The 26,920-nt window shown below is 48.1% G+C and overlaps 1 protein-coding gene across 2 annotated transcripts; it reads right to left on the bottom strand.

Moving 5' to 3' along the window:
* Positions 1-7: 7 nt before the first annotated feature.
* Positions 8-26,903, bottom strand: ints6l (integrator complex subunit 6 like). Of its 2 annotated transcripts, none has more exons than XM_088925856.1 (18): positions 26,618-26,903; positions 26,410-26,487; positions 16,474-16,623; positions 16,037-16,126; positions 15,526-15,709; positions 14,003-14,131; positions 13,687-13,850; positions 11,909-12,061; positions 11,260-11,392; positions 10,796-10,890; positions 10,354-10,464; positions 9,747-9,962; positions 9,106-9,232; positions 8,569-8,711; positions 7,788-8,013; positions 6,633-6,998; positions 5,856-5,949; positions 8-5,266 (listed from the first exon to the last, which is right to left on the bottom strand). In XM_088925856.1, exons 1-18 carry the CDS (start codon positions 26,726-26,728, stop codon positions 5,167-5,169), a joined length of 2,670 nt encoding a protein of 889 aa, XP_088781982.1. In that variant the 5' UTR covers positions 26,729-26,903; the 3' UTR covers positions 8-5,166. The 2 variants fall into 2 exon arrangements, with proteins under 2 accessions (XP_088781982.1, XP_088781983.1); XM_088925857.1 differs by having other exon boundaries at positions 9,747-9,917.
* Positions 26,904-26,920: the final 17 nt, after the last annotated feature.

Genomic DNA, 26,920 nt, shown 5'->3' with positions numbered 1-26,920 from the left:
AACAATCTTACCTCTCTGATATTTATTTTCTTTTAAAAAAATCAAAATAACTTTTCCATTTCATATATAATAACAGTTACAAAATCTTTATACAACTTTTTTTTTCTTTAAAATATTTTGCTTCTCTAAGCTCTGGTAAGAATACTGTCCAAAAATAATCTCTTTATTTTTTTTCATGTATGAACATTAAAAAGTAATACACATCTTTCATTCAAAAACAAACTTTTTTTTATTTATTCCGGTGCTGCTGAAGCACAAAACATGTGTTTGCAGGTGCTCCTCTGAAGAGCTCAAGTCACAGACCAAGGAGGGAGAGTGCACATGCTCTGGTCACAATCCCAGTAACGTGGGGATAGCACAGGCCATGCAGGCAAACTGCACCCTAAGGTATTGCTACATGGACCCAAACAGCTGTGTATTTTGTGCTGAGATCTGGGTGGAATTCTCTTTACAAAAAAAAACCCTCCCTAACTAACCACACATCGCTTCCACTTGTTCAACAATTTAAAGACCCATCATCTGGGGTTTTTGTGCTTTAAAAAAAAAACGCAACCCACCAGATTCCAAACAGAAAAGGAAAGAGTACTAAGCATCTCAAAACTGATGACCTGAACGACTGGCCTTGGAGGAATACACAGATTTCGGCTTTCACGCTCACCCGGCCGGGTTTTCACACGTGCACCAAACACGTGCACGGCAGCTTGTGTTTGCTCAGGATGCCTGACTTGACGCCGCACAGTGTGGTCTTAATTGGTTCTGCCGAACGTGGGGCCGATGTGACAAAGCGGGCCTTTTCCGACAGCGGCTAGAAAACGTGGGAGCAATCAGGGCTTCACGTTCCTTCACATTTTCCTATGAAAAAGAGCTGCCACTCTGAAGGTCTGTAACGTCGACCCTTTGGTTCAGTAAATATCAGTCAACCACAGGGCTTTAACTATGCCTTCCCCCCAAGCACGTCAGGAACACAAACTTGCGACCCTAGCTCCCTTCACTTAGTTTTGCAAAAGGCAGGATGACAATGTGTGTTCCAGGTTATGAACCCAGTAGGCTGTGGTGCTGCGACTACATCCCAACGCCAACAGTGAGTCTGCTGTTATTCTTGGAAGAAACAGTAGTAGCCAATGTTAACAGTGATGCAGCCTGGTTAGCCTCCTCACAAGATATTGATTTAGTTAACATGTGTTCATCATTTTCAAAGCCACGTTCACCAGTTTTAAGGCAGGCGAAGATGACAGGGGTGAATGTGGGGAAACTACAGAACAAACTATAGCAGGGAAGCGAAAGAAAATGGGGCCGATCTGAGCTCTGATCTCAAGCCTCAGCCCAGGACTGTGAAGTTTAGAGAGAAAGGATTATACTGGCCAGAAGGAGGCACACCCGTGAAATTCAGGACACCTTTTTACTGTCCCACTGTCCTGTTCTGTGCACCACTGACAAACTCAATCATAAATATTAAAATCTTTAAGCCTTAGGTTCAGGGATTCTGCACTAAACCACGTGGACCTGTTAAAAACGTGCCAATGCAACAGCCATCCCTTTAAGCTTGGTAAGATCTGATAATAGTATTGTACACATACGTGCTAAAGGAAGTTTTCAATGACTACAGAGTTAGTACATTCAGTTAAAACCCCAGCAAGAACGTTATTCTTGTGAGAAAAGGAGAATGCTTTCAGATGAATAAGTACACACATAACCATGTAAACTCCACTGCTTAGTAGCCAAAACAAAAAGTGTTTCAGTTTAAATTAACGCTTTATTATCAATCTGGAACTGTGGCTGGAGTATGGCATTACATCTGGACAGAGTAATCGGAATAAAAAAGTCCAGTCTGGATCATATCCCTGTTCTCGGTGCATCCTAGAGAGGATTTGCACAGGAAAAAGGATTCATTTTCAGAGGTAAGAGCCAGCAATGTATGAAATGCCAAAGTCTGGAGCTCGTAATTTGATCAAGTTTCTGATGTCACTTTTTCACTTTGCAGAGTCAGCCCACACTAAATGCTGCTTCATACAAAATTTTTATGTCTTTGTTCTCAACTCTGGATTAGACTTTTGTTTCATTATTGCATATAATTTTAACGGTTATTAAAACAAGTGCAGATTTATTCTTCTGAAAAATTACATAAAGAATGCCGGACGAATCAGGAAATTTTCCTTGAGAGGAAAGATAATTTATTTTGTTTGTAAAAATATTGACATCAGTTCAAAGTAAAATAAAACTGTTTAAAAATGTCTCACAAAGCTGTATTTTCACATTAAAAGCGAGCAAAAGCAAGGATGTTTTTTTTTTAATTGTATGAGAATAGAAAGACTAGAACTGACCCCAACTCTAAGCTGTTGGGTCCAAGGTATTAAAAGTAACAGTACTGAGCAACACTTTCTGCTTGACCAATATTTTTCAGAATAACTAGCTAAAACAGTTTAGATTAAATACACTTGGGCCAAGCCTTAACTACGTTACTGTTTATTGGAAACTACAGCATAGCATTTTCTATTACAGAAATAATTTAAACTTTAAAAAGAGTAAAAAATCAGTAATACAAAAAGGAATATAGTAACTGCCAAAGCCTACTTAGCTTTCTATGTGTGCTCCTGATCACCATGTGACACACATATGACACGTTTGCCAAAACCTCTGTGACTGCATGCCGACATACTGCTCTCACTCTCTTCCTTGTGTGACTTCCTAAAAATCCGTTCATTCAAATGATTTCTGGTCACTAAAAAGACGCAAAAATTGGAAAATAAAACACACCTAAGGGATGAATCACTATGGGTCAGACAGAAAGACCACTGACCATGAAATTCACAGACCCTGATTACCCTAATCCTGGGCTACCTAATGTTAATTATAGAGAAGCAAGTCTTGAATTAGTGCTTCAGGGTCTGGAAAACTACCTATTGGAATTGTATTTCTCTCATCCCCCTTCCCCTGTTTTTAGGTACATAAGGGTTGTGGGTGAACTACAATTCGCACAGTTCACTGCAATTTCTGTTTCTTGTTTCACTGAAAGGTGCTTTCACTGAAAGGTGCACACTTTTCAGCGAGAGAGTAACGGATTAGTATTTTGCGCTGTTGATGAAATTAAAAAAACAACCAAATAACAGATGAAAGAGATTAGGATTAACATATCCAGATCTTACAGTCAAGTGTTGAAGATGATGGGTTTATAAAAATACACTGTGTAACTATAGTAGTAGACACTTTTGTACTGCATTTTCACCTATTGTTCCTTCTGACCAGTAAACCAATATAATTCTATTCATTTGTAAACAATTGATTGTCTTCATAGACTTGAAAACAAAATGACTACTGTAAGAAACGGATAAAAGGGCATTTTATCTCAAAGGAACAAGTAAAGGTTTATTCCATGCTAAAAAGAAAAGAGACACGTTTCGGCTGTGGAGCCTTCTTAAGACACACCTGAAGAAGGCTCCACAGTCGTAACGTCTCTTTTCTTCTCAGCATGGAATAAACCTTTACCTGTTCCTTTGCAGCCTACACCTGCTGACACAGCTACCTACTTGAAATTTAATATAAAAGTTTGTAAAAAATGTTGCTTATGACTTCAAAGTCAAATCTCATGTACCTCAGCATTAAAGAGAATATTCAATCAACCAGACCGCTTACTCCTCCTTAAAGTTAACGGTATAACGTGCTCAGTAGAATATACTGACAACGGTCTTAGGGCTGTAATTAGATAAGACAGAACTACGAGGGAATCAAAAAAGTAAACAGCCACATAACTCAGGTTCATATTGATTGAGGAATAACTGCGAGTTAATTAATTGAATTAAAATTAATTAAAAACGGAACATTTAAAACTATTCAGCCTTTCGGAAATCCACTGATGGTCATAAATAAGGTGTGGGAGTGTTTAAGAACCATTAAAACAGCACTGTTTGGGTCCATGCCTACTGAAATCCACTGTATGGTTGCAGGTACGTAGCTTGTTTTATTATTATTATTATTATTATCACTATTAGCTCCCTTTTTCTTTGAAAATAACAAAATCCAATTTTTACCCAAAGACATATGGAAACAGACTAAAAAGAAAAAGTCCTAGTGAAAGAGTCTGAGGTAGATTCGTTTCCTCAATTGATCCACAGGGTCGTCGTCATCAGCGTTACGCGAACGGGCAAACGGAGCCAGGCCAGAGGCAGCAGGGATTCCCGACAGCAGTCCTCGACTGCTGTCAGCGAGGGTGCACCCTCCCTCCCGGTGAGCCACTTGCGTCCTCTCGACCACAGCTGATACGGGCACTGCTCTGCTGCGGCGCTGGACACGCCGAAGGCAGAGCCCAAGCTGTCACCTGCAGGTCCGACCTGCCCTGTCTGGAGGGTCTCCCCCGCTCGCTCGCTGTGGCACCAGACCTTGCGAATGGAGGATGAGGAGGTGGAGGTGGGGGGGTGGGGGTGCGACTGGAGCCTCAGGTTGTCACACATATTTTATGGCATTAAGAATCCCCCCCCCCCCATCTCCTCCTAAACACCCCCCCTCCAACACCACCACCCCCCCTCCCCCTCTAGTCCTTTGTTTATTACTCTCAAAGATAACATTTTTTTAAAAAAGATGTGCAACTAAGAATTTCACAAAAAACGTTGGTCCTGTGACGTCCCGTAAAGATGCCAGCCCCTCACTCACATCCACATCGCCACATCTCATGCTAAACACTCGATCGATCGATCAAGCCCCCCCCCTCCTCCTCCGTCGTCGCCGCCGCCTGCCCAACATCGGAGAAGTAGTCTGGGGTGGGGGGGGGGAGGCCGTCAGTCCACGGTTTCCACAGACGTGGCACACGGGAGCGTGCAGGCGTGTGTGCTCGGACACACTTCCTGGAGCAGGGATATCGTGAGTCTGGACAGTCCTGAGAGGAAAGAGTAGATCTCCCCCCCCCCCTCCCTGCCCCCGGCCTCTGCACGCCCCCTGCATCTCTCCTCCTCTCGCTCTCAGCGCACGGGAGCGCCAGTCACGGCGCAGGACTATCCTGAGCACCTGGTCTGTGCCGGCAGGATCTTGGCATCCGTGGGCTGGCGAGGCCCCCCGTCCTCTCGCTCTCCCCTCTCCTCGGACCCACGCCGGCCGCCGGCCGCCGCCCAGCCCTGGCTGCGCGCGTGCAGCGCTGAAGGCCGTGCTCTCTCCCTCGCAGGTGCGTTCACCCCGGGGTTACCTGCTGTGGACGTTGTTGACCCTGCTGGGCAGGTACCTGTCCTCTATCTCCTCCAGAGCCGTCTCCAGCTGCTGGATCAACACCCTCTTCTTGAACCTGGAGGGCCACAGACACGGGAGAGTTCAGCTTGCGGCTTCTCTTACGGAAACAGCTTAAAACAGCACATAACAGCCTATGCATGCTGACGCAGCTACCCACCTGAACTACTACATAACAAAGACTACCTTACCTAGGGTCCCATGTCCCATCACAGCTACCTCTCCCCTTTTCCTCCTAATTGTTTAATACAGTTACTGAATTATAGACGAAAAAAGTCTTCCTGATGTCACCTAAAATGTGCATCCTCGCATTCTCATGTTAACGGCCTCACCAATCCACGCCTTAAATGCATATAAGCCTCCTACACCAGAGACCAAGCTATTAATCACTGTTTTCAGCAACAAGATTACCAAACTCCTCCTAGAATTTATGTACCAACAACGACCAATGCCACCTGAATACACAAAAATAAGCAGAACCCTTCTTAATCAGATCCCCCTGACAGAGAACTGGAGGCATTTTTTTCTATCCCTGCCAATAGCTGTTCCTGAACAAGTGACCTTCCGAGTTCTCTTCCAAACAGGCACTTCATTCTCAGCTAGAACAAGGAGGCTGTTTTCTTTAAGATGCAGAACAGCATTCACACCTGGCTGCTTCCTTGATGGCGTGATGGATGAAGTACTTCTGTATCTCCGGAGGCCCCTTCACTTCTTCTAGTAACCGGAATATTGTCTCGTAATCTGAAATCAAGCCATTGGAAGATGATTCTTTTAATAATTAACAGTGCTTTCAAGTGAACTGGCGCATTCTTGCAGGAGCCAGCTACACGAATTCCTGAAAGTCTCCATAAATTTAAACGCATGGCTAGAATGCTGGGAAATCTGAATACCATTTGAAAGCAATAAAATGTACGATGGTTTAATAATAAGCACTGGCGTACATCATGTTCAGAGTGCAACACCATGGAATAATAAACGTTTGAGGGCTGCTGTAATCAATAGAGTCAAGTGACTTGCTGGAATTAAAGAAATTAAGCAGAAGCCAACCACTAGCCTGGCAGCCACAAATCCTACAGGCAGCTGTGTCTGTAAATAATTATAAAATAAGTAGAATTCCACTTTAGGGGAAAGACACTTAAGATTTAAGTCACTTAAGAAACAGCATGAAGGAAAGCTATTAAATGCATACCACAGTCCAGAGTCAAGAAACATTTACCACCTTCCATGTTTACTATTACGTAAACAACACAATTAAGATAACTACACAGTTCGGGGGGAATGATTTACATGTGGTTCCAATGTCTTTTTATTGCGGAATGGTAGACATTTGTGTTAAAGGCTTTGTGAACTCGTGAGCTGAACGCTTAACGAACGTGGTCAAGAAGAGGGGGGTCCGTGCGGACACAGGGCTCCCCGACACTCACTCCGGCCTGGCTTGCGGACTTCCTTGATGACTCTCGTGCGCAGCTCCGCGTTGCTGCCTTCCAGGGGGAGGACGCTGACGCTCCTGAGGCTCCCCCTCTGCCCCGCCTCCCCGCCGGCCTCCGCCACACCCTCCCGGTCCGGGGACGCCCCTTCGTCACAGTTCTCCGGCCTGTCGGGGGCCCGGGCCGCCGGCCTGTCGTCCAGGCCATCCTCGGTCAGCCGCCCCCCATCCTCCACGACCGCCTCCGCCTCGCCCCCCGGGCCGCCCATCCGCTCCTCGGGCCCCAGGACCAGAGGCAGCACCCCGTCCAGCACCGGCCTCTCGCCGTTGCTCTCCACCCCGAGCACGCTGTTCCCGTCCACACCTGGGGGCACACCACACGCCCGGATCAGCACTGCGCTTACAGGGAACAGTCAGATCCAACCGACTGGCCCGAAGAGCTGCCCTGCACCAGATGACACCAGGTCCCTCGCCCCTCAACTTCATTCCATGTAACGTCGGAAACACAGAAGAGACAACCTTTTCAAATGTCACCCTAAATAAAATAGTTATGATTTGAGTGCCTCATAACTGCCGACTCCAGCTCTGCTTTTAACTCGGTACAGCACTCTGGGACGAAGGGCACTTTGGAGGAAGAAATCTCTACAGGGCTGGTTTTGTACTGCAACTCTGTTCTAACGAAATATTACACTTACTGTTTTCGCTCTCTTCACTTCCCAGGATTTAGCAACTCAATTATCTTTCTGCACTTATGTCAAACGCGTAGGCAACAGGATTTGTCTGATCTTAATTTCCTGGAAATTTTCTGCTTTGCACGGAACACCCTGACGTAGTAAAGTCTTAGAAAGACAATGCTGCAACAAGCTGCAACAAGCTGCAACAAGCTCTCGCACGTGTACGATGAACAGCTTTCCAAAAACACCGCGCGGCGGTGTTTCAGAAGGGGTGCGAACTGAGACTCGAACTTCAACACGGGGGATAAGGCAAGCCTCGCCACGTTTCTCCGAACGCGAGAGTAACGATTCCTCGCTTTTCTCCCTTTAACGCCGGTGATGATGGCCAAGCCTTGAAACCGCAAGGGGCCCGTCACCTTCCCCCCTGCCGGCTGTGTGTCTGAAGATGGGCCCCCTGCGACTGCTCCCCTTCCCCTTACCTTTATGCAGCGGGATGGGCTTGATGAGGTTCTGGTGGCCCGGGCTCCCGGGGGGGGGCTTGCCCAGCACGTGGTTGGTGATGATGGGCGGCGTCGGGGGCCGCCGCAGCAGGGGGGACATGCTCCTCCGTCTCTTCAGGGCCGCCCCCGAGTTTGGGTCTCCCGCCACACGCTTCTTATTCTGGGGCCCGGCCACGAACTCATCGGCCTCGTCGATCATCATCCCCTGTGAGGAACAGCGGGGCCAAGGGCCCAGGCCGGTTAAATGCGGGCGGAGTAGTGAAAACGAAGGACGCGGCACGGCCATGTTACTTCTCCGTAAGGCTAATGCCCTTTAAAGACAATCTGAAGTTACCGAACCAAGGGCCACACAGATCAACATGTTTTCCTGTACAGTGGCATCATTTCAGCATCATAGAGATGAAAAAGTGCTTTGAACAATGGGTACGATCTTTAAACAGCCCAGCTACTGTCTACCTGTCATTCTTTGCTGATCAAGTCTTAATGACGCCAACGCGTTCAGCGCTGGAGAAGCTCGAAATCTTCCAAGCGCTTGCAAGCACTTTCACTTCCCAGTGAAGAAAGTCGTCAACCCTGGCTCTTTCAGTTCCCTAACAGCAGCACAACTCCCTGTCATCCAATGCACTCCAATTACTTGTGTGGCACTTAAAACGAAACAGCCAAGGCTGTCTACCCCTAAAACTGCAGGAATCGCAGCCCCCCCCCCGGCAGCCTTACGTTTCGATCACTGACCCAGGAATGGAAAAAGGAAAGCGGGTACCTTCTTGTCCTGTTTGAAGGGGTTCCCGAACGTGTGCAGCCTCTTGGGCTGGTCGGGGTCGATCTCCCGGAGGGGCGAGGGCATCATCTTCAGGTACTCCTGGTAGTTTCCCATCTGAGCTACAGGGATACTGTGCAAATAGTCTGCAGGCAAAGCAACAGATTACCAGGTTACCAAATCACTCATGTTGCTCCTAAGCTACCGTGTTGTACTTCACTTTTGAATTCCTTTTGGGTTTTCTCATTTTTGTGCAGTGACAACTATCTGGCTATCACTCATATTTTCAATATGTAATTGTAAAAGTAATTTATTTTACTTCTTACTAACACTTTTTTAGATCTTTCAAGACAGCTCAGTGCATTGAAAATAAATCCACGGAGAAAAAAGATCAGGAAATCAGGGAACAGAAGGCACAGAAAATAATAAAAAAGGAAAGAGAAAAATATGGGAAAGGGGCATTCAAAATAACTACAAACCAAGTAAAACAAAACAAAACCGAAACTGAACATGGAGATTTTTCTGATGAAGAAGCCCCACCTTCGTCTTGCCCACGGATCAGCTTCTGCGTGGTTCTGAGCAGGTTGGACCTCATGCGGGTCAGCTGGTCCAGCAGGTTCCTGCGGGGAATGTCGTATGCGTTCCTGTAGGCCTGGGGCTTCAGGTCCTGGGGAGGGGGGAGCAGGAAGGCGAGAAAGGCTCACACACCGGGTTCTGAATCTGTTACAGCAGCCACGCTGTTTTTGGAAACAGCTGCAACAAGCACAGATGCTGCGGTTGAAATGCATTAATGGGTTAACAAGTTGGAATACGGTGTCAGAGACAGAAACATCATGAAGGCCAAGTCTAGGTTCTCTTTAAGAAATATGCTTCGGAGTCACAACCGAAGCTTTACCATTTACATTTCATTATTAATTAAATTACGAAGCCCCTTACGGTAGACGGCCTGCTATATTTTTTCAGGCTGTGGCAGGCGAGGTCTTATTATTAGAGCTAGCAATGCTCTCCCCATAGCGGACCTCTGTTCCAGGACGCTAACTGAAAGTGAAGGTCAACCCTGTTCACGGTTTGTATAAATGTACCGTCGTCAGGAACAGCACTTGGGTTAATTTTCGCCCGCTTCACTTTTTTTGGGGTTGTTTTTTTTAAGACGGAAACAATTCCTGCAGCGCACGGAGCACCTTGTTCAGCAGTGCGATCTGGAAGCCGGCGAACTCCTTGAGGTTGATGTCTGTGAGTCGCAGGGGTGCCTCGCCGGTGATCCCCAGCAGCAGCTGCTTGAAGTCCTTGCGGTGCGCCAGGGAAAGGGCGTTGGAGTGGTTCTTCACTTTAATGCCCGTCTCCTGAGGGGGCTTTTTCCCGACGGACACAATAAGCCGGTCAGATTCTATTTTTGCCTGTCGACAGAGGAGCGCAGGCGTTAGCTGTTGTTGTTGTTGTTGTTAATTGGGCATTTAATTTCTGTCAAATCCCTTCAGAACAATTCCTGTCCTGGCAGCAAGTTGCTACATTTCCCGTCTTCTACCGAATCAAATATCTTTCTGGCTGAAATTATGTCAGGACAGCAGCTCTGCCTGTCATTATTTCCACAAAGTACTTTATAAATTCCTAAATTTTATTTCACCTCTAGAAATACAATTAAAAAAAAAAACCTGCAGAATGGGATGGCCTGTTTGTTTGTGGAGTGTTAAGCATGACTTCTCTCTTACAGAAGCGATAGCCATTCGAGCGCAAAAATCTCAAGCTTGTCAGACGCACAGGAGACGGTGGCACTCGTGGGGGCCGTACCTGTTGGCTGAGCTTCTTCAGATAGGAGATGACACTGTAGTTGAGGCCACAGTCCATGTTGTCCGAGATGAGATTGGGAGCCCCCATCATTCTCAAGGCCTTTTTCAATGGCTGCCCAAAGTCGGAGAGAGAATCAGAAAGAGAGTTTAAGACACAGAGACAAACTCTGAATTGAGCTCTCTCATACTAGGGGAACACTGTCACAGATATAATGGATTGAGTCAACTGAAATATATTATGGACGAGGTAAAGGTTTATCCTATGCTGATAAGAAAAGTAACATTTCTGCTGTGAAGCTTTCCTCAGGCGTCTTGACATAAGTTCCTTTCCTCTTGGAATACCTGTTCCTTTGCAGCCTACGCATGCTGACACAGCTACCTACTCAAACGTCTTCAAGAAATATAATACATACTATTCATGGATCACTGCAACACTGGCTTACCAAGAGGAAGTAAGGAGGCATAGACTTCAGGTAGATCTCAAAAGCCTGGCGCCACTTCAAGTTTGGTTTCAGTTTGTGCACTTTAAAGAGGTCATCTAGAAAAGGACAATGGCACGTTACACAAGAAGAAGCACCGGAAAGCTACGAGCTCCCCATTGCTGGGCAAGCTCTGGGCTACGGTTTCAACTCAGTGAAAATATTTACTTCCAGGTGTGTTTCCTCCAACAGCTTGTAAAAACAGCTTCAGTTTCACGTTAACATAATGCAGCAGACAGAAGAAAGCAGACAAAATCAAATGACGTGGCAAAATAAAAATTCAAACAACATCTTATAAAAAAAAATGGATTTAACAGAAGGGAGGCTGTTGAAAAGAACATGCGAAACATGAACATTTAAGGGTAAATTAACAGGCGGGGTTCAATAAGCCACTCTTTCAGACACGGGTGCCACCCCTGCGCACGTACCTAGCAATGGCAACAAGACCGGGTAGTTGTAAGGCATCACGAAGAGATTCACGCAGGTCAGAGTCGTGCTGGCTTTCAGGTAGCCGAAAGGCTGCCCCAGGTCACTATGCTTCCCGCTGCTGTTCACAAACACCTGGGAACGCAACGCAAGGACAGTTAACACCTCCGAGCGCTCTGCAGCGGAAACAACAGGCCACTCTCGTGCCAGCAACGCCTGAACTCAACACCTGAGGCCCGTCGCGGATCAGACAGAGAGCGCAAGTCTTGCGCATCCTCTCACAACCCCTGTTTCTGCTGTTTTCACGGATCATACACTGCAGCACAGCATGCGACTTATTAAGCGATGTTACGGCCAATGCTGACGTACGTATTCCTCAATTAATATCCTACAGGGCCAGAGCCCAGCACATTTCACAGGCCTCTTTAAATCACCGCGCACTACAGTCCTGGGATCAGAGGAAAAGGGGTCCAATTAAGTGAAAAATAAACAGAGCGTTGGGGACTGGAGCAGAAGTAAGGAACAGAGTCCTGTGCACTAATTAATATATTAAAAATAATATTATATCAAGAAGTAATAAGATCTTAATATATTAGAATATTAATATTATTTATTAATATTGGAAATACTTAATGAAGGGCTCCTCCCTACCTGCCAGCACATGTGAGGCGACTTGCGCTCCAGGATGTACTGCGTGAGGGGTGAGGGCTCCAGCTCGTACTTGTCGAAGGGCAGCTTGTCGATCACCATGGGCTCGCAGTCCACGCAGGAGAACCTAACCACGGGGTGGGCCGTCCGGGGAGGCTGGGGACAGAGGCAAGCGGTCAGTGCTCCGCTCCCACGCGTGCACGGGGCGAGGGCGGAGACGCGGCTCTGCGGGGTGGGGGGGGGTGGAACCTCTCTGGACGCTCGTGACCTAATCAAGGCAGGCAAGAGTAGCGCACTTCATGGCGCTCTCCGCTCCACATCCCACTCCAGCTGGTCCCGTTTCCCACAGAGCTGTTCTTCAGGTGTTACGGGAACAAAGCTCTGCGAAACACCCGTTTTGCCATCATCTTTCAAATCACCACATCTGGGCGGCCAATTCTTTGCTTCCCGTTTCACAAGGTAAAAGTGCAGGAAAGACTAAAGCTCAGTGTAGCCGTTACAGAAACAGGCTGCTGTGAATACGATGTGTTCATTAGTACGGAACACCTTGCCTTGCAAACCTTTTTTTTTTTTTTAAAGGCTGGAAAAAGGGAATCCACAGCAATAGTCTGGAGATTAAGACACAGGGCACTTACAAAATGGGTCTCTCATGTTATGTCAGCACGAAAGCAACAGAGACATACGTGAGCTCACAGAGCGCGCTTTGTTTTCAATTTCACTTCTCTCTTTTCACGTAAAACCCATGAAAACGGGTGATTGCTTACACAAAAGTACCAATCTGCCCGTGTTCAAGTTTAAAATAAGGCCTCTGGGCACAGATTACAAAAAGATGCAAGAAAAGCACAATGGTCACTCTATAAAAATGTCTCTTGAGTACAGTCGGTCCCACACACCAGCTGTAGAGCGCATTACATTCAGAGTTCAGACTTTCAAAATTTAAAATAATAATCTTTATCTAGAAAAGACTCTCGAACTTTTACTATAGTATTACTATGCTATTGTTACAAACTAAATTGTTATTTAATCAGATTCTACTGTGTTTTGCCAAAGTCTTGCTCCGATCAATACCTGACGCTCCAAGCTGAGTCTCATCCCAGACACATTGGTGATCTGTGAGCTTACCTCCAAGCCATGACATGTGAATGCGTCTCAAGTCTACACGGCAGTCTGACTGACAAAATCTGATCACGCACAGTACTGCATGATTTACAAAAGACCATGATAGATTTCACTGGCAAACGTTCTGCAGGTGCGCTAAACACAGTTACACTCAGAGGCACACAAATAAATACGTAGCCTTTCAATGCCTCAGATCTATAGCATCAACAGTGAAAATTCATATCAGCTCTTTTTCTTGCCGGAACCCAAGGACATATGAATAGAAGCAACAGAGGACTGCTGTCACAGGGTGCTTGGCTAAATCATTCTTTCTCTCAGCCTTCCAGCACAGCAGCCAGATCCAGTGTTTTGCTGGAGAGCGTAGCTGCCTGAGCAGAATCTGTCCGCTTCAGGCCCGGTGAAAGCAGCCTGTGACGGGAGCAGGAAGGAAAACTAATCTGCCTCTATCGAAAGGGCACAGGCTACAAGCTACGCAGCTGGGAAACATCTTATTTAACCTTTCACAGCTGGCATTCCTGGCACTGACTGCTGATGCAAGAGTTGTCACGTTACCAAAAAAAAAAAAAAATAAATCACCCCACCCACACGCAAAGAATTAAAAATTTAAAAAGGTGTGGGTGTGACTTTTCCAGCTCCTTCGCCTTCTGAGTCATAGCACTTACCAAGGTTGGCAAGTTCTGGTCAGGCCAAAAGGACTCTGGGATGGGCCAGTGACCCACGGGCACACCAGTTTTTGGGTTTGGACGCACATAGATGAGCTTGTGGCAGCTGTGCCAGGGCTGTGGTGTAAAGGAGGAGACGGGCCGGGCCGGGTCGACGAGTCCATCTGTGGAATTAAAAGAGTCCCGTCAGGAGAGGATGGCTTGGCGACTGCACGGCTGCAAACCCCAGACACGCTGCTGAGTGCTGTGGTACGGGAGTATTTTTTTAAAAATGCACGTAAATGTCTTTTTTTTGGGGGGGGGGGGGGGTTCGTACCTTCCCCTACGGGGGGCGGGTCTGGTCCCGTTTTCTCGAAGTTTATCACGACGCCGCTCTGCACCTTCTGCACCAGCGACTCCAGACACTGGTTCAGCATCCTCTGGGTGCGCACGCAGTAGGACCGGCCTGGGGGCAGAAGAGAGAAAGAGGATTATGGGAAGGCACAGCAATGGCAGCAGAGTTAGAACGTCAGGACATGAGGAGGCCACCCAGTTCCTCTGGCACGTTGGTTAACAGCGTTCGGCAGTTTGATTCCTTTCAGTTAATCTCAGGTCAGTTTAGCAAATTAAATCAAAAAGATTTGCTCACTGGATTAATCTTTAACTGAACAGTCTCCTGAATGACTGAACTGAGTCTGATTCATTTGAAGGGCACAGCAGTGCCGTACCGGTGAATCGACGAGACGAGGAAGTCGTGACGGAAACGACGGGCTACAGCCTGGAGTCGGTTGTCTTGGCTGTTGTGCTTCTTAAACATGGAACAAAATGCGGTTCGATAAAGAAAAACCCAGCAAGCGGAGACCACTCGGTCCATCTTAAATGATCAGAAGATCTGATTCAGTCTTTTCTTAGATGAAGCTAGGGAGGACTTCTTGGTCCAAATGCACAAAACCATATGCATAAAAAAATACCTAATGTTCTCAGCATTACATGCACTTTTCCCAGTGCACTTTTCTGGCGGTGTGTCCTGGCTCATGCTCCACTGTTGACTATCAAGATTTCTTTTACCAAAAGCCCCTAAAGAAACATCATGGTATACAGCCAAGCAATAATTAATAAGCAAAGTACAGTCTATTTGCCTTGTGTACCAACACGGTCCTCACCACAAGAAAGTAAAACTTTAAAGAGAATATATTGGACAAGCACAAAATTGATTTCTTACCCCAACTTCTAAACTCTCCCTAGATTCTGGGTAATATGTCCAGTCAGCAGCTGCTTTTTACAGCATATCAATTCAGTTTAGTGAAGAGTGTTTTAGGTTTTCCTAATGTGGTGAGTACTGGGCTACCCAAAGCTAGCAGAGTGTCCAACATGTTATTTTCTTTACATGCCCAGATCAGATTTTAGCCTAATCAAAGGACAGTAATTGATGTTTCCATTCCCAGCTGCGCCTTCTCTGTCGGCCTCTCCCAACACTGGGTTAATTTCCATAAACTGTAGGCGTGACTCCCCGCTGTGCTCAGGCAGAACCCTGTGCTTCTCAAGCCTGGCCACTGGTAATGGCTGACAAAGCGCATCAAGACATGAAAATGCCAAGCTGCGTGCTGCCCAAGCCCGACATCTTTAAACCAAGGTTTGCAAGGGGCGAAAGCAAAGTACTCTTAATTCATTAGCACCCTTTTCCCCTAAATTTTGCAATGCTATGCCTTTAAGTGCACCAGTGCTGCAACTTGTACACCGAATGCTGACTGCTGGGTGAGAGCCGCAAGTACAGCGCTACGTCACACAACCGGAGGAAACCTGTCCCGACGAGCACGGGACGCGGATTGAAAGCAGCGTGGCTTCCTAGCGGGGGCCTACCTCCAGTGACCTCGCACATCTGGGTGACGGCCGACTCGTCGGTGGGGACGCTGCCCAGCTGCTCGGTCTCGGGGGACGCAGTGCCAGGCAGCCGCAGCACCAAGGCGAACAGCCTCTGGTCCCAGCGGAAGGGCTCCTTCGTCAGCTCGCTGCCCGGCAGCGGGGAGTTCAGGGGCAGATGGAGCTGCGTGGAGGAGACAGGGTTTCAACAAAAAGGCGCGTCTGGGGTCGGGACCCCATCTCAGGTTCCGCTTTCTCGGGGGGGCGGGGGTATTTTTCAGCTCTTTCTGTGCTGGGGGGGGGGTCACGCTTAAATCTTCAAAATGGCGTGCAAGTGAGACCCTTGCTGAGAAGCATACATCCACTTTTGTGCTTCCTCAGTGCAAGTGTTAAACGATGGGCCAGCCTGTCGTTCCCCTGGGCCAACAGTGCATTCATCTCGCCGTATCATGTCAGATGAGCAGACCTCTGTTACTCACTGCATATTATATAGAACACACGGTGCACCTACCTCCTCCTGCACGCCCGAGTTGTGCGTCAGCTTGCTCCCGTCCGTAATGGTGATGATCACGGACGGCTCCAGGAAGAACGGGTTTCGGCCCTAAAAAAAGGAGCAGATGGAGAGACCGGAAGAAATCTCTGTTATCCGGTACTTGCCCTCCGGTGAAAGAACACTGCAGACCAAAAAGCCAACAGCAGTTCCGAGGTTCCTGCAAGCATCACTTTAATTCGATCAATTCAATCAATACATTTTTTTAAACGCTGGGATTCAAGAAAGTCATTGCTGGCTTGTAATTAATTAAATCAACGTTTTCGACACCAAACGGGCCTACGTTCTCTTTATAAGTAAAGGCTCCCCCCCCCACACCGAACAGCAGCTGCTTGGCCCTCTGCAGGCGCTCGCCAACGCCGGCTCAATGCGCAGAGAAGCCGAGAAGCTCCGGCTACCTGTCCGTAGTTGTCGATGCCGGACACCAGGCGGTTCAGGTTGAGCAGGTCGAAGGAGGAGCGCAGCGCCTGGCCCAGCGTGGTCAGCCCAGAGGCGTGCAGGTTCTTCAGCTCGTTCATGAACGTGGCGTGATTCTCCTTCCAGCCGGCCTGCCGACACACAAAAAGAGCACGACCGTGACACGACTGTGGCGAAGGATTCGACTCGCCCAACCGGGACTGTTCACCCTGCGGCTCTCTCGCCACACGCGCGACTCTTCGATGTGCAAACCTGCGGCTCTCCTACATCACTGATTTCTGTATTACATACTACAAGGCACTGCAAAGCGATCTGATTACTGGACCACTTTCAGTTCGGCTTCACCAACCAGAAAACATCCCTGGTATCTAACTGCAAAAAAAAAGCTACCTACTGAGCTGCAGTGCTAAAACAAAGTATATTTTCACATAGGCACCCGTTTGTTATACAACAGGAGCAGATAAGATCGGGAAGAAACGTGCGCTCCCAGTTATGAGAGTGTAGCAATCCAACAGGCTAGAGAGGCAGAACAGCCCCCTCCCCTGGTTTGCATCCTTTCTTCATGCTCTTATGTAGCTAAAAAAGCCAGAATGTTTGTTTTTTTTCCGGATTCTGAAGCAAGAACGCACACAACGAAGCCGTGATTGATGCACACAGACCGCCGTGCCGTGAGAGGTTTCCCCACCCCCAAAGCTCCGCGTGTGGCGAAAGGAAACGAGCGCCCTTGGGAATCAGGCATGCGCCAGCCGCGGTACCGGCCACGGGGGGGGGCAGACGAGTGCTCGTTCAGTCTGCAGGGGGCGCTCCGCAGCTCGCCGAGCCCCGTGCTCGGCCCCCCTCCTGCCCTCCACCCCCCTCAGACCCCCGGAGCCAGGTGTGCCAGACCACACACGCTCAGCCGCTGCGCCAGGCCGCCAGCGGTGTCGTGCCACCTCTGCCGGGCTTATTGATTATTGATTGCTTCAAGGAAGACTCCAAAAATGTAATCGGGCACAGAGTGCTGCAACCCTGTGCCTCCTGCCTGTTCAGTGATGCTTTGTACTTGAAGAACGCTGCTGTCATTTCGTTTAGCTTGCGCTTAAATCGATTAGAAGAACTTGCAGTACAGCTGCAAAGTCGGACTTAAAAGAACGGTACCTTTGTTAAATGCACTGCACATAACACTTCTGTATAATCTACCGGGTGACAATGCAGTTAACAAGACAGAAAGCCTAATGATTTAAAAGGTTAAAAACGGTTAGCTTCAGCTGCTCTGGTCCTGTTCAGTGTTTACAAGACACCATATTCATGATCTCACAACTCACAAAACAAAAGTTTTCATTCTAGTCACAAACAATCTTCTCTGAAGGTCTTAACCTGCTACAGCAACAAGCATTATTTTATTTGTAAAGCTGCAATGCACCTTTTTTCAGTTATCAAAAAGGAAGCGGAGACAACTTCTGAAAACGCAGAGGCCTCTTGCCAGACTCGCATGTCTCAAACCACAGCGAAGCATGCACAGCTCACTTAAAAGCTCCTGACTCACAAAGATGGAAACAAAACCTTCATTAATCTAAACAAATCTGCTGAGGCAAAGCCAGAGATATTCAACAAAGCAACCTCTGCCTCCATCACTCTTCCGCGGTGCAGTCTTCAAGGCTAGGATCTCAAAGCTGTTGCTAGATTCCTTTAGTGAGGTCAAGTACCTTACTGTTTAAAGGCCTTAGGCTTAATCTAAGAATGACCTGCAGGCCTGTGAGCCTATTGGTTTGCAGTGCATTGCTCTAGCGAACGACATCCTCATTAACGCCACAGGACTTAACAGAGGAAATGCACTCCCGACAAGAAGACTCAGGATGGAGAGAGATTATAAAGACCTGAATACAGAAGCTGAGGCGGTGATGGCTGCACAACGGCAGAGCCCACGGGTGTTTTCTAGCCCTTTCGAAAAGCACAGTAATAACACCGCCTTGCGTCTGTGCAGTGATTTCCATTCCAAATAATGCTTTGCATACAGGACAACCAGCCTGGGTGACGGACAGCAGCCATTCTGCACCCACAGGCCACCTTCACGGCAGATCAGTAGTCAACGAAATTATTTCATCAGTTAATCCATTAAGGGGTAAACTTAAGGAGGCCAGATGATAGAAGCCAAAGTGGAATTCAGCCAGAAAACCGGGGTAAGCACCCCCTACTCTTGCAAACAACAGCGTGGCATCCTTAATGACCAAGTAGTCAGGATTCAAGTCAATGTCTCCTTTGAAAAGTAGCACCTCCAACGGCAAAGAGAGAAGAGCTCCACCTACTGGTCCATTAACACCACTTATATTGGTTTTCCTTAGAGGTCTTCTGTCTCGGTAATAACCAGGTATCTGAGATCTGACAAAATTATATTACAGGGTGGTGATAATGCTATAATAACCTACATTTAGGAAACGACAGAAACATAATATGCAGCTAAACTACAAGTACTAAGTACCAGATTATCCTCTGACTTCCAGTTTGAAAAGTTTTTCCAGTAGATAAGACTCACTGACCAAATGTGCAAATGTACCCAAGACTATGTTTGAGAACCTGTTAACACAACTGGAAAACTACAATAAGTGCCACCTGCATTAGCAAAACCCTATACTAATCTGTAACACAGTTTTGACTAATGGTTATTAACCAGTCAGAGTCTAGTCACAGGTTAGGATACATTCACACTTGTTTTGCCTGGGACTATTTTTCCAGCACATTTTGACACAAAACAATAGGTTTTTTTTTGTGCCGTGTGAATCTTTGAGTGGCTCTTCAGATGAACTGCAGCAGACAGTGGGGCTGAACAGTACATGTGCTTTTCCACCCACATGGAAAACACCACTAAGTTGGGGGACAGAGGCAGTGTATGGAACCACACCTCCACCAACAATAACAAAAACTCCTCATATATTTTTCCTGTACGGAAGCAATGTGTGTTCATATGTACCCACTTGCGAACGCATCTAAAATAGAATGCACTCCGTACCGATGTCTTTGCCTATCCATATGCTCTTTTCTGAGCTTTTCACTTGTGGAGTAAAACCCTGCAGTGGAATAAAATTCTCTAGCACCATGTAGTGTCTCTTCCTAAAGAAGCACTGAAATTTTATAGTCTATGTCATTTCTCAGCTTAAGATAAATAAACTCTGCTGTTCATTTCCTAGCTTTCCCATAAAAAACCCGCTGCTTTCAAATGCAAGGCACTTCTGCTATCCGTCGTGCAACTACCACTGAGGTGAGACTCTGCTTGTACACAGGGCTCGCAAAGCCTGAGCTCGTTCTACATCCTGCTCCTGGTGGCATATCAGCACTACACCGCGGTCTGTAGCAAGTGCACGCAGGTCCTCCTCACACACTAGCCCTGCCAGGCAACAACTGAGGGAAGAGTTATATGCATGATTTCCCTCCGTTTAGGTCGTTAACAATGCGTGCTTCTGTACCGCCGACTGCCGCTGGTGTCTCCCCCCACTGGTCGGACCGAGTGTGTGGGGACTGGGAGAGAAAGCGCTGAGGACGCAGCCAGATGTACATCCCTGGACCGAATACAGCTCAGGGATCACAGCAACAATTCTCTGGCTCCACTGTCCAGGAAACAGGCCACTTCTCTGGCGCAGAAGAGGCCAAGCAGACAGCCAGTGTTACATATCTGCGTTCACTGTATCTGCATAACAGAGCAGTTTCAGCTGCAACACTGCAAAAAGACACCCTACCAGCAACACTACAACTGGAGTCAAAGGAACCTTGCTGTGATTTGTTTTTCCCCCTTTTTACTGCTGCTCTGGACGGCAACAGCAACAGAGACACGTGCAATAAAGCACCAGCACCGGGGGGCTTGGAGCAGCAGTATCAACCTGTCAGGACAGGCGAAAGGGATCACTGTGTTATCAATGCAAAAGGTCCGATCTCCGCGCACAGGCATCTCAGAAAACTGGCCTGAGAACCGTGCCTGGCCGCTGGGGGAAGTACAAGCAAGGAGAATTCAGTCCGCTGCACGGTGAACATCTGGAGTGGATGCGGCCTGCACACGTCACCCCAGGGCCGAGGTCATGCTGCCTGAGCGAACTGCTGCAGAGCCCATGCCAAAGGATTACACACTGAAGAGAGCAAATCATTCTGGAACTGAAAGCATGACACACACTTCCACAGAAACAAAAAACCATCCCACAAACATCATCTGTGCCTCAGGAAAGTTCATTACACTTTTGGCGAAACGGCAGCAGCAAAATAGCAACGTTGGGAGCATTTCACAATGCTACCCACTTACTGTACGTCTTATTGTGCTGTTAGGTGAGCAGGGAGAAGTTGCATCAGAAATACCTGAAATTGTTTTAAGCAACTTAAGAGTACAAAACCAGACAGAGGATTATGTGCCCCAGCTATGCTTATAAAGTGCCGATGGGCCTACAAAGCCTTGAACGCTGTCTTTGCTGGACATGCCCATTGAAAACACACAGAATAAGAGGGTGGAGACACCAAACATGCCACAGGTACGATTTCTTTGTCAACAGTTTTTCCCCTTAACGACGTCATCCTACTCAAAGACAAGATTAACAAGAGCACCTACTCGTTTCTCCGAGCAGGTGCCGAAGCCAGGAGGGACGTTTTTTTTTTACCTAGGTCTTATCGAATGGTACAACACCACACTCCTGACCACAAAAAAAGTCTTGCAAAGCCGATCATTTATCTACATTGGAAGTACCTTTCACATTCTGAAAAAAACACACGGAAGCTCTACAAAACTTTAAAGGTCACCTATGGATTTTTATCCGTCAACTGTTTAAAACTAGTTTAGCATCAGCTTCAGATTCCTGCATCGGATGCAGGTTTCCAAACACAAACCACATGTCTGTTGTTAAAAGGGTGCATAAAATCAGAAATCACACTTTTCACACTTGGACAAGATACTGAAAGGAAAGAAATGCCCATTTCTTCTCCCTAATGACAAGCATGGCGCTGATGAGCTAATACAGGTGGAGCTTTCAGGAGACGCAAGCTTGGTGAAGCAGCTTTTCGCGGGAAAAGATTCATGCCGCCTACATTTTCCTCGGCAGCAGTTTTCCAGCTTCATCCTGGTAATATTGAAATGGACCAGCTCTCGGCCAGCTGGATGCTCCCGTCCCGGACAAATCAACAGTAGGAAAAGGGAATGAAAATCGAGAGTAGGCGTTGTCAGAGATTCGTGACGGCTTGTTGAACATTCCAGGGGAAATACCACCGATACTACAGCCTGTCAGGAACACAATAATGACTACTTCCAGAAGCCGACGAGGATGGGGAGGCTGATCAGTTCCAAGTGACTAAAATCAGGACAGGGCAAGTAGCCCCTGCCCCTGTGACTAACACTCCCTGCGAGGAATGTGAACAAGCTGCCAGGCAACCAGACCTTCCGAGAGACTCCCAGAAAGGCACTCAGCAGGAAACTCATCCACATACGGGAGGTTCCTCAAAACTCGACTTGTAAACCTGGGCAGGAGAGAGTGGGACTCTTCTGCCAGTGTATGTGACTTCACATGCAGGGGTAGGGGAACCCCTAAAACTGGCCATCACCCTAAATCTGCACAGGCCGCGAGTCACATCAGGCTGGAATTTTATCAGCCAGACATTACACCTCTCCCCAGTGTGGTCAGGGTAACAATTCAGTTTGTCTCCTTACAGGCAACATTCTGCGCATTTTTCGGAGGGGTGGGTTAAAATAGAAATCCATTATTCCTATTTTGCTAAGAGGAAACATTTAATCTTGATTTCATTTTCACAAGTAAAACACATTAACATGCAGGAATTCGGTAAAAAAAAACACACTTGAAGCAGTAGAAATATACTGTATGTATCAGCTCCACTGACAGGGACTGCAAAAATATTATCTGCCTCCCACATATAGCGAAAATACTGCCAATCTTAACTCTCCGCTGGATGGAAATTTTTCTCAAGCGGGACAGCTTTTATTTTCATCTTTTTAATCCACCTAGGTGCACACATTAAAGGCGCAGAGGAGCTACTCCTGCACTCCCGCACGTCGTTCACAAAACGTTCTCTGCTCGTCAGTTTGAGAGACTAAGTAGGATAAGTCAATTGGGCGACTTCGTTTTCTAGAAGGTTTTATAAATCCGGAACTAGAAGATGAATTTCGGGAAAAGGCTGCCGCTAGTCGCCTGTGGGCAAAATCCGCACACAAAACTCTTCGCTGCTTTGCACGGGCTGAGACCCACGTGTTCAGGATATCAGACAACCTTCTGCACAGTCAAACAAAGTCATCTCGGTCTAGGCTTCTCCTGGGAACCTACACAACTTGCTCACAAGCCAGAGTGGATTTACCTGTAAAGCATGCACCTCACATACAGGGAGCCATATGCTGCCTTCTTAAAAAAAACAGGAAGAAAACGTAAAGCGCTCTTTGCTCATTCGGGACTCATGTGTCAGGGAGGCAAGGCCCTGTGACTGAGGGAGGAGATGCCGTGTTTCCAAGGCCCATGGTTAGACATCCGTCTCCGAGGAATCCTCACTGATTAGCCGCTGAATATCTTGTGAATTATTGATTATAATCTACCCTTATTAGAATCCGCAGAGCAGAATTTGCCCAATTCAGTCTTTCCAGCATCCTGCGGGGCTGCAGACCGCTGCCTCAGTGAAATCCGGAAAGTGGTGGCGACCGGAGCCGCGTGCTGAGCGTACCGGATAGCAGAGCCGTTCCAGAGCCACCGTGCGCGGGCTAATTAAGCTCCCTCAGCTTGCTTGCATGCACACATGCGGATACGATCTCTTTACCCTCCCTCTCGGCCCAACCAGAATGCCAAACAAGAGCATTTCTGACCCGGCAGTTCACACCACAACGACCCGCCCCCCAACCCCACCCGGAAAGGTTCAACGCAAAGACGGGTGCAGAAGCAAGAGGAAGCGAAGGCCTGATCTTTACATCTTTTTACAGGCGTGCTGCTTTGACTCTGGAACATCAGCGGCAGTGAAGGCAATCGAGCGGGTGGCTATGTCACCGGAAGGAAGGAGTCGAGCCATATTCCACACTGAGCCCTGTAAAGACAACTAGGTGCGCGTCTCTCACATGGCCCCAGAGGCTCAATGGCCTCATCCTGTTGCTCCTTCGTCCCGACCACTTTTCAGCAGTGACCTAGGCTCTGTGCGCTGCCTCTTCAGCACCGCGAATGCCAGCCCCACCAGGCCACTTCACTGTCCCACACTCCCCTGGGAGTTGAGACATTTCTGATGCGGCTCATGGGCAGCTTCAGCAGGTGTGGCCACAGACTGGCCCGGCTCTGCAGCAGTAGCTCCGGATCTTATTACACGGGGGGGCTCTTCCGAGCTCCACGCCCAAAAGACTCGGACCGAACCGAACCGGCACTCCGCACCGTGCAATGGGAACTTCCCTGACAGCCCACGACTAAAACTCGCGAGACTGAAGCCCGTCAGGCACAGACTTTTGCAGTTTCTCTCTTGCCCCGGGCAGGCGATGACGCCGGAGGAGGGAGGGCCAGCCCGCTCCCCGTGAGAACAAGCGCAGCCCTTGACGGCTTCAGAGCACAGAGGAGCTTGCGGCGCGACACAAAGGCCAGGCTGGGGTGGGCGAGAGCGGCCCGGAGGACTGCCTGGCCCCTGGCCAGCAGGAGGGAGCTAATGAGCTGGTGGAAACCCACCCACCGGCGCTGCCAATGTCAGGTCACACACGCAGCGCCGTGCTGCTTCTGCACTCCGTGAGGCGAAATACGTCTCTTTCCGCTGCCGATATTGCGAGCGGGCTCACCCCTTGGACATCGCCTTTTGCACACGGGGTCACACACGGCCGGAGCACGGACTTCAGCACAACCCGAGCGAGAGAGCCACGGCAAGGAACACTGTCTCCATCAGCCGGATCCGAGAATTACATTAAAAAAAAAAACAGGAGCAATGTCGGATTAAGGACAGAAGGCGCCATGAAAGAAAGAAATCGAAACGTGCATTCATTTGCAGATATTATTACGGGGATTCCTTTTTTTTTTCCTCTACACTCCTACGGTTTGCTTTTTTTCCCCATCTTGCGAAACCGCAGATGATGCTCACATCACACCTGCGCAGGTGTGAAAAGGTGGGCGTGGCACTCCAAAAAAAAAAGGCAAAAGCTCCCCCTGAGCCGCCGCACAAAAGACTGGATCCTAAAAGCATTTTATTTTATTTTTTTTTGGGGGGGGGGGCTCTGTCATCTTCAACGGCTAAAATGTGATTGGTTATATATCGGTTAACCCTTAAGTGTCTTACTGGCTCCGAGCGCAGGGGTGAGCGGAGCCTATCTCGGCTGACTCGGGGTGCAAGGCAGCAGGACGACCTGTGGGCTCGGGGGAGAACGTGCAAACTCCACACGGAAGGAACCCCTAACCCAGACCCGAATCGAACACAAGACCCCAGAGCGGTGAGGCAGCAGCGCTCGCCGTCAGGCTGCCCACAGTGGGGAGATCACCACCGCTGGACTGTTCGGGGCCTAGCCCTTCTGGCACCCAACCCCGGGTGAGACCCGAGAGACTAAAACGGTGAACTGAGAATCTACCATCATAAAAGCTGCACTCTGGAACCCTGAAGCAATTGTTTGCCTATATGTTCCTCATACAGAGGGTGGAGGGAGAAACATCCTCACACAACAATGCCATCAGTCTCTGAAGGCGTGTGTTTGCACACGTTAACGCCCACACTGTATGTGCACACACCTTGTCCCAGCGACTAGACAGGCTGGCTTAACAGGGAAGGGGCCCTCCTCTCCTTCTCCTTGCGTAAAGGGCAACTTCACACAGCCCGTCGGGCCTATACCGGCCTGCCTGAGGGATCACACACACACTTCCCTACAGCTAGAGTTCAAAGGTCACATGGCTTCATTGTTTTTAACACCCCGGTTCTGTGACGTGGCACAGATGGGCGACAGCAGCGACCGAGAAGCGAGGGTGAAGGGGGCTGTTCTGCACACAGGGTCAGCTTGGGCACAGCACCGCAGGGTGGTCTTTCAACATCTGAATGCCAGCTGGTGTCAGACCTTGTGAGAGTGAATTCATGCTTCGCCCACAGTTCTTACAGAAACCTGCAGGCACAGCTCTGCCCAAGCTTGTGTGGGGGGAAAAAAACAACAAACTTGCCCTGTCATCTCAGGCTGATGTAGGCCTGAAGCACACAGACTGTGGACTCGTTTTCTGCCTTATCGGTTACTAGGTGTCACATCAGTTCCTAAATATACACAAGTGTGATTTACATAATGCTAGTGTTACAGCCTATATTGCTCAACTTCTAGCAAGGCTTGTCCATCAAGGTCAGGGCTCTAGATCTGACTCTCCTCTAGGTAGGTTTGCTACTGCACAGTGTGTGTGTGTGTAGGGCACAGGGCAGGGAAACTGATTTTCACTTGGGCACATATGTGGGGAGAAAAATGTTAACAGGAGCGACGAGAACAACAACAGCCAAAAAAAAAAAAATACTGATGTAAAGTGCTTGAAAATAAAAATTAAAGGCTGGAGAGAGGGGGTAAAAAAAAAAGGCCCAGCAAATCAAAATAAGTTTGCTTTGCCCTGCCTGCGTTTTCCAATCGGCTCGCAGAGAGAGATGCCAATGAGCGGGCGCGGGAGGCGGGGCAAAGGACGAGTTGCAGGCAGCGCGTCCAATCCGATGCCAGTGTGGGCCCCGTTGCGTCATGCGTGGCGTCACGGCGGATCATAAATCTCCCCGCCTCCATCTCAGCGCTCGAGCTCCCCCAATACAAAAGCAAAATGTCCGCCATCTTCATAGGCTGCACTGCTCCGGCTCTGCGGGTATTTTCACAAAAATTAGCCGTTTTTCGCCGCCGGGGGGGCGCCCCAACCCCGCATCTACGAACCAGAGGGGCCATAGAGTCTCCCTGTCGGAAAATATTTCCGTCTTTACCACAACAAAATACAATTTAACAGGATTTTATTTACCTTAACTCCGTATGGTGGCTCATCAAATGTAACTAGCATGTACCTGTCGCCTCTACTAGCCGGGTCTCGGGCACGCAGCTGTTAAAGAAAACGAAACAATAACACGTTAATTTCGACTGCTTATTTTAAAGGGACCCTGAACTTCCGACAAAGGCGAAAAGATATTCTCCCCCAAAAAAAAAAAGTCTGGCTAAAAATGGTTCTTTACCTTCATAAAGATCTCAACCGCGCCTTTAGCAATGTCCAGATACGTCGTACCCAAATAAGTCCGCTGGTTCATAGAAGCGGACGTGTCTATGAGGAAGAGTAAAATAGGCATTTTTTTTAAAAAATAGAGAGATATTATGTTGACCAAAAAAAAAGATCTAAAATTAACATAGGACCTATCTTGCGGCCTGGGCGTGTATATATATGTGTGTATATTTTTGTTATAATCTGACCCCCCCAAAGAGGGTCGCAGTGCCTCTCCTGCCGCCGCCTGTCTCTCTCTGTCTTTAACTGAGCGCTGCTG

This window comes from Atractosteus spatula, chromosome 9 (genome assembly GCF_055471065.1).
Source record: "Atractosteus spatula isolate fAtrSpa1 chromosome 9, fAtrSpa1.hap1, whole genome shotgun sequence".
Lineage (NCBI taxonomy): Eukaryota > Metazoa > Chordata > Actinopteri > Semionotiformes > Lepisosteidae > Atractosteus > Atractosteus spatula.
Note: the sequence above shows the minus strand (reverse complement) of the source record. Positions and strands in the feature narration are given on the sequence as shown.